Source organism: Otolemur garnettii, unplaced genomic scaffold, assembly GCF_000181295.1.
Source record: "Otolemur garnettii isolate 467f Iridium unplaced genomic scaffold, OtoGar3 scaffold00197, whole genome shotgun sequence".
NCBI lineage: Eukaryota > Metazoa > Chordata > Mammalia > Primates > Galagidae > Otolemur > Otolemur garnettii.
Window position 1 is genome coordinate 2,380,086 of NW_003852592.1, and position 11,883 is coordinate 2,391,968.

General features: G+C 52.1%; 1 protein-coding gene across 1 annotated transcript in view; it reads left to right on the forward strand.

The window, feature by feature from the left end:
- ACSS1 (acyl-CoA synthetase short chain family member 1) overlaps positions 1-7,552 on the forward strand; it is a 41,297-nt gene extending 33,745 nt beyond the window's left edge. The window contains exons 9-14 of the mRNA XM_003801084.3: positions 17-129; positions 486-612; positions 1,322-1,449; positions 1,596-1,659; positions 4,769-4,887; positions 5,963-7,552. Coding sequence (XP_003801132.1) covers positions 17-129; positions 486-612; positions 1,322-1,449; positions 1,596-1,659; positions 4,769-4,887; positions 5,963-6,142 — 731 coding nt within the window. The 3' untranslated portion in view covers positions 6,143-7,552. The remainder of the gene's footprint in view (positions 1-16; positions 130-485; positions 613-1,321; positions 1,450-1,595; positions 1,660-4,768; positions 4,888-5,962) is intronic.
- Positions 7,553-11,883: the final 4,331 nt, after the last annotated feature.

The window sequence follows — 11,883 nt, forward strand, 5'->3', positions numbered from 1 at the left end:
CTCCTCCACCCCACAGAAACTGGTGGCATCTGTATCGCCCCGCGGCCCTCAGCAGAGGGGGCAGAAATCCTTCCTGCCATGGCAATGAGACCCTTCTTTGGCATCGTGCCTGTGCTCATGGATGAGAAGGTGTGTGCTATGGGTCTTGCAGGGGCTTTCCCTGTGCGGGACCCTGTGTGCTCACCTCATTCCCTCCCTGCTCGCCCTGCCCACCTTCCTGCTCACACACATACAGCCTCTCTGATGCCTGGATAAAGGGCTCGTGTCCTCTGGAGGGCTCCTTGGAGTACTTCCTTTCAGACACTTGGGGCAGTGTCCACATGTGGGGTGAGCCCAGGGTCTCTCCTCGGGAGGCCACAGGAGGCTCCTCCTGAAGAGGAGAGCCACTGGTCAGGCCTGCAGGGCAAGGTCAGGCACCTGGGATAATCTTGCTGACTATTGCCACCCGGAACCTGCCCCTTCTCTCATGTCTCATGGGTCTGCAGGGACGTATCGTGGAGGGCAGCAACGTCTCTGGGGCCCTGTGCATCTCCCAGGCCTGGCCAGGCATGGCCAGGACCATCTATGGTGATCACCAGAGATTCGTGGATGCCTACTTCAAGGCATACCCAGGTGAGCGGGCTGACAGGGGCCCTCTCAGGCCTGAGTGCTAACTGTTGGAATCATATTCTCAGAAAACATTTCTGGCTCTGGCAGCTGTGTGTGCAGGGTGGCTTGGTGGCTAAGAACAGATTCTTTGTGGGCCCAAGTCTAAATCTGGCTCCCCACCCCCAACTGTCCCTCCCTGACTCTCCTCATCAGAAGTGGGACACATCCCACCTTGGGGCTCTGCTGCAGGGTGGGCAAGAGTGAGAGCTGTTCAGCGTGACACCCAGCTGGGCCAGACATCTTGTCATCTGTTAGGAAGCCACCTTGGACAGCTGTTACAAAGCCGGGGAGTTCCTTCCAATTCACTTTTGTTTTTCCTGCCCTGCTTTGTGTCATTGGGCTGGAAGTTGACGTGGACACCAGCTCCTTGGCCTTGCTGGGACTGGAAGTTTTTAGTCCGAACCCTGTGGACAGGACTCACTTTGGGGCCTCTTGGATGTGCTGCTTGTCCCTTCTTCTCCATGTCTCCGTGCCTTCTGTGTGTGGTTGTTCTTAGGTCGCCTGCCTGTCCCCTAGAATGTAGCAGAGGGCGTTGTGTAGAGAGGCGTCTCTGTTAGGAGGTGCAGGGAGGGCCCATGAGCTAGGCATTGAGTGTTGCTGAGTGAGGAGGGTTGTGAGTCCCTCATGGAATGACAGCTCAGAGTTCCAGTGCTGAATCCCTGCTGTGGTGCAGGCTACTACTTCACTGGAGACGGGGCTTATCGAACTGAGAGCGGCTATTACCAGATCACGGGGCGGATGGATGATGTCATCAACATCAGCGGCCACCGGCTGGGGACTGCAGAGATCGAGGATGCCATGGTGAGTGGGGGCCGGGCCTTCTCCCTTTGCCCCACATCTCCGTGATGCCTCTGTGGGGCTGACTTGGGGTGGACATCCCTGCCCTGAGTTACCCCCAGCATCCTGGGGCCTGTCAGGTTTACCTTTTTGTTTTCTGTTACACACAGGCTAACCACCCTGCAGTGCCAGAAACTGCTGTCATTGGCTACCCTCATGACATCAAAGGAGAAGGTGAGCATCCCTGAGGGGAATATCTCTGATTCCTGATGCCAGGCTCTGGAACAGCTCCACAGAGCGAGCAGGGTTTTTATGGGTCAAGCCGTCGGTTTTTTTCATTCTCAAGTGGAGATTCTGGGTGAGATCGGGTCAGGTTTCTGAGACACCAGCTCTGCCGTCCTCTGTGGACGCTCATCCGAGTACTCACCATCCATTTGTCACCACTGAGCCTGGGAGTGTCCTCCTCTGTCCAAGGGACATCTGGCTGGGACACATTACAGCAAGTTTGTAACAAAACTTTCAGCCACACACCTGTCCATCCTTCTCATGGGGTGGGTCACAGCACCTGAACCAGCTGTGCAGCTGTTGCACCTGTGTGCTGGTGCCCTGTGGTCCCCACTGCTCACCAGCATGCAGGGAATATAGAGCAGTGACCGGAATGGTCTTCCCTACCAAAGTACACAAGTGTCTCAGTGCTGGGTGTGGGAAGGGCAGGAACACCAGAGTATTGCAGTGCCAGGTCTACAGTCACCACGCTGGCCTGACGTGACCTCGACACACACTGACCCCAGGCCAGAGTGCTGCCTGGCAGACTGGCCTCTTCCTCCAGAGGCCTGGAATTTGGACCTACCCTCCTACTGCTGGGAATGGCCTGTGTCCCAGATGTCACTTGCCTTCCTTCCACATCTTGCCATTGTTCTGTTATTTACTCAGTTTCTTTAAATTGGCCCATTGCCAAGTTTAGAATTTAACAGCTTTTCACTTGCCATGAGAGGGTGCAGTGGTGGGATTGCCATCCTCCTAATAGGAGGCTGGGCGAGGGGCATTAGGGGCCAGTGCCCCTCAGGAATGTCTGTGAGATTAGGAGTCTCAAAGAGGGTGGACACAGGAGCAGTTCCTCATGTGTGACTAGGGGTGACTTAGTGTCCCTAAAAGCTACCTCCTCTGGGGACCCCTGCATCTCACAGGTCTGATCTGGGCATCTACAGGGTGGGGTATCCTGGGGTTTGGAGGCCCTGCCTATGTCTGTCTCTGGGGCTAAGCCTGTGCTGCTCAGGGCCTGGGGCTGCTGAGAGGGGCCTGAATGCCAGGCATCTTCCACCCTGTCTGGGCGCTCATCAGTCCTTGGGTGAGCCCTGAGGAAGGCACACTGGTGAGTGAGCTTTAAACAGGATGTGAACGTGGCAGCTTTGGACGGGGGCAGGGTATGTTGGGATGTGTTGGGGTATGGTCTGTCAATGCTGTACACAGGGTCATCTGTGGGGGCTCCCAAGAGGTAGGGGTACTGGGGGTAGGGGTGCTGGGATGGAGGTGTTGGGGTGGGAGTGCTGGAGATGTGGGTGCTGGGATAGGGGTACTGGGGGCAGGGGTGCTGGGGTGGGGATGCTGGGGTGGGAGTGCTAGGTGTGCGGATGCATGAGGGGGATACTGGGGTAAGGGTGCTGGGGTAAGGGTGCTGGTGGTGGTGGTGTTAGGGGTGGAGGTGCTGGGGTGGCCATTTGGGAGGTGAGATTGCTGGAGATAGGGGTCTTGGGGTGGGGTGCTGGGGTTAGAGGTGTGGCCTCAGGGCAGCAGATACCAGTGCTCGCAGAGGCCTCACCTCATCCACTGCTCTCCTCAGTTCCATTGCATCCTCAACAAACTTGGTGTGGCCGGGCCTCTGACTCCAGGCCAGTAAAGATAGTTCATCCCTCATGGGTCTGATGAGAGGCATTTTCCTGGCTGTCAGCAGCTCTGAAGCTCCCTCCCTCACTGTCCATGAGTGACTCACTGATGGCTCTCTCAGAGTGCTGCCTGTGTTTGTCCCACCTATTTTGCGCTGGATCTGTGTAAGGGGAGCCTCTTAGTGGGTTAGGACCTGGGCCCAGGGAGCCTCTGGCTGCTCCCAGGCTCTCGTCTTTCTCATCACCAATATCCTGGGCCTCATGTGCTTCCCTGGCTTTTAACTGGATCCTCCTACTACATGGAGGTTCCTCCCTCCTCTGTTCTCAGAACTCAGCAGTCCCGCCCCACTTCTGATCCCTTCTCAACCTCCAAACAGAGAAAAGTGTGATCCTTTCTCTCAAAAGTCTCACAGCCTGAGGGGTGGCAGTGGAGGCCCTGAGAACTGTGCTCACACAGTACACGCTATGACTAGATTCGTGCACTGTCAGGAAAGGCTTCACAGAGTATAAAGCAGCTGGACTGGGTTTTGAGGGATACATAGGAGTTTTCCAGGTGGAAATGGGGGCTTGTTCAGGAAACAAACGTTTCCTGTTTGTTTAACAAACGCTTGTGAAACAGGATTCTAGATGCCAGAGGCATAACAATGAGAAAAATAGACAAAAGGCCCTGCCCCATGGTGCCATTGTACTTGAGGGTCAGGGCAGGGGGAGCACGTGACCACTGGGGAAGCCACATGGTGCTTGTGGAAGGGTGGGTGAGGGGTGGCATGACTCGGATGAATGCTATGAGTGCTTACATGTGTGGAAGCCGTGCGTGGGGGAGGGCTCGCTGCAGGCCCACAGGGAAGGGCAGGCCATCAGAAATGGTGCTGTCAAGTGCCTGCTCATGTGGAGAGCAATAAATTAGACCCATGCCCCCACAGTGGGACCCGCCATAAGCCCTTTCTGGAACACAGGCTGAGTAGACTGCTAGCGGAGCTCCACTGTGACGGCAGTCTCTGCTAACCATGGTGTTGAGTAGCCCTTGGAATCTGGCTTGCGCAACCAAAGAGCTGCAATTCACTTTGAGTGGCTTGTGGTGTGGTAGTGCTGGACACACACAGCTGGTGGCTGGTGCCCACTCACTCGCCTGTGCACTGTCTCATGTAAGCCTTCTGTCAGCCCATGGTATAGATATTTCACAGATGAGGAAGCATAGGGGAAGCCACCTGTTGTGTGTCACACGTGGCCAGTCAGCACCATAACCAGCCACCCCCTGGGAAGTCGGGGGAGCTGTTAGAATCACTAACATTTCACATAGGACAGAAGCACATCTTGGGGGCCGCGACTGAGGAAACAGTGGCTACCGTGTCACTAACACGATTCAGAAGTCCCTTGGATTCACGTGACTTGTGCACACCCCTCTGCTGCAGGAGGCAGTTTGTGGTCTGACACATTCCAACCCTTTGCTCCTCCTCCAGCCGCCTTTGCTTTCATTGTGCTGAAAGATGACACCAGTGACTCAGACGTGGTGGTGGAGGAGCTCAAGTTGGCAGTGGCCACCAAGATTGCTAAGTACGCGGTGCCCGACCAGATCCTGGTGAGTGGCCTCCGGGTGGCTGAGCTGCCTCCCACAGGTGTCAGGCAGCAGAGGCGTCACTCTCCCATCAGCACCAAAACTGACAGAGCTCTGTGCTCTTTCCTGGGTGTCAGGTGAGGACAGTGGGCTGCTGTGTGTCAGAGAGAAGACAGAGAACGTGGGAGACGTAGCACTGAGACCTGCCACTACTGCACTGTACAGAGGCAGTTCTGGGCAAGGTCAGGCACTCTCATGCTCTGGCATGAGGGAGGTTGCAGGAGCAGGGCCTCTGGTGAAGAAAACTGGGGGTTTAACTAGAGCCGTGGAAAGTCTCAGAGTTCTTCAGCCCCATGTGGCTTCTGAGCACATTTTCTGGTGCCCCATCTGAGGGCATCACTTCCGGGGGAGGTGGGGGCCACCTTTTCAGCTCCTTTGGCACCTTTTCCTTCTTTGATTGGCATTCCCATAGCAATTCCTGGGTTTGGTGGTCCTGAGGCAGGAGGGGCTCCACTTGGTGCTGTAAGAGTTCATACCACTGGGCTGTAGACCTGGGTTTTAGGAGACCCGAACTCCTCCTAAGTGACATGGTCACCATCAAAGATCCCAAACACAGCTGTTGATGAACATAGCACCATCTGCCCCAGATGGGCCATGGTGGTTTTGGAAATGTTCAATTTTCAAACACCAAATAAGACAAACTTTTCTCTTAAGTGCCTCAGGCCAGGGGTTGGAGATGAGGTGCTGTGATAGGTACGTGGACCTGTTGCTGCCTGGGCACCTGTACACGGTGCGGCTGATGGGACAGACAGGGTTGGTGTGGGGTGCACTGGCAGGCCAGACCCTGCTGACAGAAGGCCTCAGTGGCACCCTGATGCATGCTTGCCCTGCCATCTGGGTTGGTTTCAACTTTAGGTACAGATTGTATGAGGGTAAAGCCAGGGCTGTGCGCCCCACCATTCTCTGGGGTGGGCCCTCCTCACCATCGGCCTCTGAGTCCCCAGTGTCATCACTTCCCTGGGGCGGAGGCATCCCAGTGTCAGCGCTGGCACTGTGGGGAGAGGTGCCCTGCTCTAGTTCTGTGCTCCTTCCTTGCCAGGTGGTAAAACGTCTTCCAAAAACACGGTCTGGGAAAGTCATGCGGCGGCTCTTGAGGAAGATAGTCTCCGGTGAAGCTCAGAATCTGGGGGACACCACCACCCTGGAAGACCCCAGCGTAATCAGAGAGATTCTGAGCGCCTACCAGAAGTGCAGGGACAAACAGGCTGATGCCAAGTAACAGGCTCCATCCGGCTCGCAGAGACCAGAGCTCTGCCTCGGCCTGTCCCAGAGGGGCCTTGGGGTCGCATTCATTTGTGTCCCTGCAGCAGCCCTCACCCAGCACATAATCCACAGCACCTGAATGTGAAATTGAGCCAAGAGCCCATTCTCCCTTCGCGGGGACCCAGAAGCACAGCCGTGAAGAGGCACCGTCAGGGAGGGTTAGGGTTTGTTCCACTTGTCCTGAGTTTGGTTCCTGGAATGAAAAGCCGTCATCTCCCTCTTCGAACTCTCTTGAGACAGCACAGGAAGATAGGAAGCCTGCTCAGATAACTTAGAACTAGAAGCAATCATATTTTTTCCAGATGTTTCTAGATGCAAAGGCAGAGATTTTATTTTTATACTTTTATATTTTAGAAGCTGAATGTGAAGAACTCAGTGTAATGCATGGACTTACTCGTACATGCCCTTTGTAACAGAGGATGAAAATCTCCTTTTTTGCTTCTACTGTGGGGAAACATACTTTGAATTACGGTAGAGTATTTGGAAATGTGAACTGGAGATGTTTGCATCTGTCTAAACAGCTGTCTTGGGAACCTCCAGGCCTGTGGCTTCCTCTCCTGCTGTCTGTTTCTCCCAAGCCCGGCTTGTGTGTGGTGGGGCTGATGCTGACTAATGGGTGGGGTGTACTCACCTTTTAATTCTGAAACTACTCCACCGTGTTCTGTTTTATTTTAAGCTGTGATCTGGAAAGATTTTTTTCTCTCCTGGATGCTCCTTGGTAGGCAGTTAATGCACTGCAAATAGGTACGGCTGTTCAGAGAAGCCAGTGAAAACTTAGGGGACTTGTTACAATGCTAACTTGGCTAGAACTGGGTGCTGTGGGCTCTGCTGTGCTTCCTGCAGTTGGGTAGTAAGAAACATTGAGGTCCACTGGTGAAACTTGGAGCCCTGAACCCCAACTCCTGATTTTTAAATGTGCCTTAAATCCTCTGAACATGAGCAGGATGATGTGAATCACGAGGCTGCTAAGTGCTTACTTCTCAGCACATGGGTTGGTGGCAGCCATAGGAGACGCAGCCCTGGGAGCTGGGTCCCTGAGGCAGGGAGAGGTGCCCTCCTCTTTGCCCTGCAGGTCACCCCACAGGGCCTTGAGGCTATTGGTGTTTGAGGGCTGTCTGGGTCAGAGCCCACTCTGGGACAGGGCTATGCTGGCCCCTGGGTGGCCAGGTGAGCACCCCTCTGGTGCCTGGACACAGTGTAGGCTATAGCACGCACATGTACTAAGCAGCAAGCGGGCTATGGTTACTGGCTAGCTGGCTGCAGTAACAGCGCTGAGTGGCTTAGTTTTCCACTGAGACACTCAGGATGGTGTCCAGGATCCCATGATGGTCTGTAGAGGAGGCCTAATAAAACTGTATTTTGTTCATTTTTTCTGTCTGTGGTGATTTTTTTGGATCAGATAATGCTACTCTTTTGCTGAATGCAACCCTGAGGATGAAACTGGAAGAGTCCTATTCATGAACAAACTCCGCCTGTTCATAGGGAGGGTCTGCACTAGAGGCTCTCTGACTGTAATTTGGTGTGTTTACCTGTCTCTAGATCTCTGTACCGTCCAACTCACTAGCCACCTGTGGCCATTTAGCTACAAATTAAATTAATCAGATAAAAATTTAGTCCCTGGATTGCAGTGGCCACATTTCAAATGCTCAATAGCTATACATGGCACAGAGGCCTGGAGCAGATAGAGTGCACACCATTCTAGGTGGCCAGGGTGGCTCAGGCAGTGCACAGAGGACCACACTGGACCCTGATCCACCATTCCTCAGTGGTGGGCTGGTCTCTCACAGGAGAACACTCTGAGTTGGTGCCATGAGTGGTGGAATCCATTCCCACGAAGTCTGAGCCATCCCACCCCTGCAGCCTCCAAAGCAGGGGTCAGGCACAGCTGTTCCCAGGGGCCACTGATGTGGATGAGCACAGGAAGAGAGGGGGAGAGAGACTGGGGCCAGGTGCCCATCTGAAATAGATTCTGAATGCACAAAGGGAGACTCACGGGGAAAAGACACATTTTTGCATCTCTGGATCAGAGGGGTTTCACAGTGGGGTTTGCTCTGTCACCAGTCTGTAGCCACACCGTCCCCAGGGTCAGGGCATCATGGCAGAGTTATGTACGTGAATTTACCCTGTCAGGTGTCCCATTTCCCCTCTTCTGGGAAAGGTACCCTCACTTTTCTTGGGAACCATCCTTTCCCCAACTTGTCAGTGACCCCACCTCCGGCTGCAAAGGTGGTTTTGTTATGGTCTTTCTCGGCATTAGTTCCCAACCTAAGTAACAGGGTCCGGCCTGGCCATACAACACTGGCAGGGCCACTGAGAAACATGAAGACACCTTTGAGAAAGGACTATGGTATTTCATCTGCTGGACATTTTGCGGTGGCCACTGTAGAGAGGGCCTGTTTGAGAACAGAGATGTGCAGAAGTGGATCCCAGGGGGCAGGTGCTGGGGCCCACACACCTGCCTGGGCTTGCCTGCCCCTGGACTTCACTGTTGCTTTTGGGTTTTCTGTGGGAATTGACCACAATTCCATTAGGGCCACTGGGAAGCAGAGAAGAGCAGGTAGCTACAGTAACAGTGGGGCTAAGACATAGCTGAGAGTGAGGGGCACACGGACCAGGGCTCAGGGATGGCTGGTCTGAATACTCAGGGCCTGTCCAGGCCAGTGTGAAAGGTTACATTAGTGATGACTGTAAGTCATGAAGGCAAACTACATTCAGATTCAAGAAGAAGGATGTAGCACCTTCAAGGAATAACTTCCTTTTAAAGTGACTAAAACAAAAGTCATGCTTCAAGGGAAAATTCAGCTTTTTAGCATGATTAATTCCCAAAAGGAAATACATTACCATTAAATATTACAATTTTTATTTTTATTTATTTTTGAGACAGAGTCTCACTCTGTCACGCTGGATAGAGTGCTGTGGCATCATCACATCTCACAGCAAGCTTGGATGCCTGGACTCAAGCAATCCTCTTGCCATATTTTCCCGAGTAGCTGAGTCTACAGGCACCCGCCACAACACTTGACTAATTTTTTCAATTTTTGGTAGAGATGGTGTCTTGCTCTTGTTCAGGCTGATCTTGAACTCTCCTGAGCTCAAGCAATCCACCTGTTTCGGCCTCCCATAGGTGTGGGCCACCACACCCGGCCAAATATTATAATTTTTAAAAATGATGGCTAACATTCATGAGTTGATGGCACACATTTGTCTCCAAGTGAATCACACCAGGCACATGTTCACTAAAAGCAGGTAGTTTATGGTAAAGAAAAGGTATCCTGGCTGGGCATGGTGGCTCATGCCTGTAATTCCAGCACTCTGGGAGGCTGAGGCAGGTGTATTCCTTGAGCTCAGGAGTTCAAGACTAGCCTGAGCAAGAGTGAGACTCCGTCTCTACTTTAAAAAAAAAAAACTAGCCTGGCATTATGGTGGGCACCTGTAGTCCCAGCTATTTGGGAGCCTGATGCAGGAGAATCACTTGAACCCAGGAGTTTGATGTTACTGTGAGCTGTGACATCATGGCACCTTACCCAGGGAGACAGAGTGAGACTCTGTCTCAAAAAAAAGAAAAGAAAAGGTTTCCCAAGTTTTTGCTCATTTTCTCTGCCCAACTGAAGAATGGCAGGTTAGTGGTGGAATGTGGTGAGGCTGACTCAGGGGCTGGGAGTCAATGAGCTGTACCACCTGCCCTCACAGCAGTCACCTGGGGACAGTGCAGTCGCTCATTCATTGAGTACTGTGCACAAGAGAGGCCTGTGGCGGGTTCTAGGTCTCAAGACTCCATCATAGCCTCATGTCGCCTTCTGAGGTAGACAGTGTTCTGTTCTCCCCACTTTGTAATTGGGATGGGAAAACTGGCAGGGTCAGGATGTGGACAGAGCCTGCTTGATTGCAGAGCCCACACCCTCAGCCCCTGTGTACAGGCAAATGCTAGCCCCTTTCTGGGATAGCTATTGATGGATAAGGATAGTCATTTACTTTTTAAGGTAACTTATTGTTGAACTTTAAGTAGTTCTATGAACTGGTGTTTTTAGTAAAGAAAAATGCTAAAGCCAGGCCAAGAGAAAGCCTTCCTGGAGATGGTGATCTGGTTTTCTTTGGGGGAAATGTGACAATTTTCAGTTTTAATATCCTCTAATTTGAGTTATACAACTTTTCTCTTCATTGCTGGGAATTAGGCTATATAACAGGGTTAAAACAAATAAGTATGCCATTTCAGGGTCTATAAATACCAGGTGGTTTGTATTCATGGCATCATACATAGGTAGAAACAACTTCTGCTATGGTCTGAATGTTTGTGTCACAAATCACTTGTCACACTGAACATATGGTATGAGGAGGTGGGGGATTTGGGAAGTGATTAGGTCATGAGTGTGGAGCCCTCATGAGTGGAATTAGTGCCCTTATTAAAAAAAACAACAACAAACAGCAGAGAGCTTGTTTCCTTTCTGCTTTCAACCACATATGGACACTGGGAGAAGACAGCCATCTACATACTAGCAAGTGAGCCCTCAACAGACACTGGGTCTGCCGGCATCTTGATTTTGGACTTCCCAACCTCCAGAACCATGAAAAATAAATTTCTAAGGTATAAGCCACCTGTCTTTGATAGTTTGTTATAGGGGCACAAATTAATACAACTTTCCTCCTTCACAATGTACAGTGGGTATGAAAAAAATAAAGAGACTTCAGACTGTCCTTCATGATGCATTCCTAACAGAGTTTTGAGGATAAGCTTTCCCCCTCAAACTACAGATATGGGAAGAGAAACAAAGATGCTGTGAAAAACTGTTGGGTCACTTTGATGCTTCTCTGTAGCTACTCTGTGGGTGCTCACCAATGTTCCCTTGGCTACTGCAGAAACAATTAAACAGTGCTGCCCCAGGTCTTCTGGGCAAGGCTCACTCTTTTACTCACTTCCAGGATTCCTTTCCTGTGTTTGTTTACCATTGATGCAATATCTGTCTATGGTTCCACAAAGAAATCACTGTAGAACAGACCAGCTATCTTACCTGTCCCCAACTGACCTGTGCCCTTTTGGGAATGCTGCTCTGGCTTTTCTACCTGGCACTGTGACTTCTTTGCCTCATGTGTTGTTTATGACAGTGCCCGGCACACACAGGGATATCTGCAGAATGAATGAGTGACTAGATGCCACGGTTAGTGAGGTGTGGTAGGTTGGAGATGTGGCCTGCTTGGTGGAGAGGAGCACTGCACAGAGGCACCGGCTCAGGCTCTGGGATTCTGTGGTGGCTAGAGGGGAGTGAACCACTGTGAAAGGACAGGGCAGACCTTTGAAGATGGCAACGCTTGTGGCTTCCTGCTGGCTGCCTTGGCTCACGAGTATCAGAGAAGGGGCATCGGTTTGTCTTCACCTGCCCTGCCCTCTGGGGTAGAGGGGAGGAAAAGGAGGTGGGCTAAATTTTCTCTGCTGGGGCAGGAGAAGGATCTTGCTTTTGCTCAGTTGCCTGGCTTCCTCTTCTATCCCTGTTAAGGACACAGGAAGACCCAAGGGACTCCCTGACAACAGGTAGAAGCATGCTGCTGCCCTCCAAACTTGCTGCCTGCGGCTCCCTGAGTTTTCATTTGGTTCTGTAACAGTGGCTGGTGCTGAACTTGAAACTGAAGCTCCCACCTGCACCAGTCTTTATCTCACATACTTACCTTGCCAAAGAGGTGACAAGCTAGAGGGCAAGATTTCTA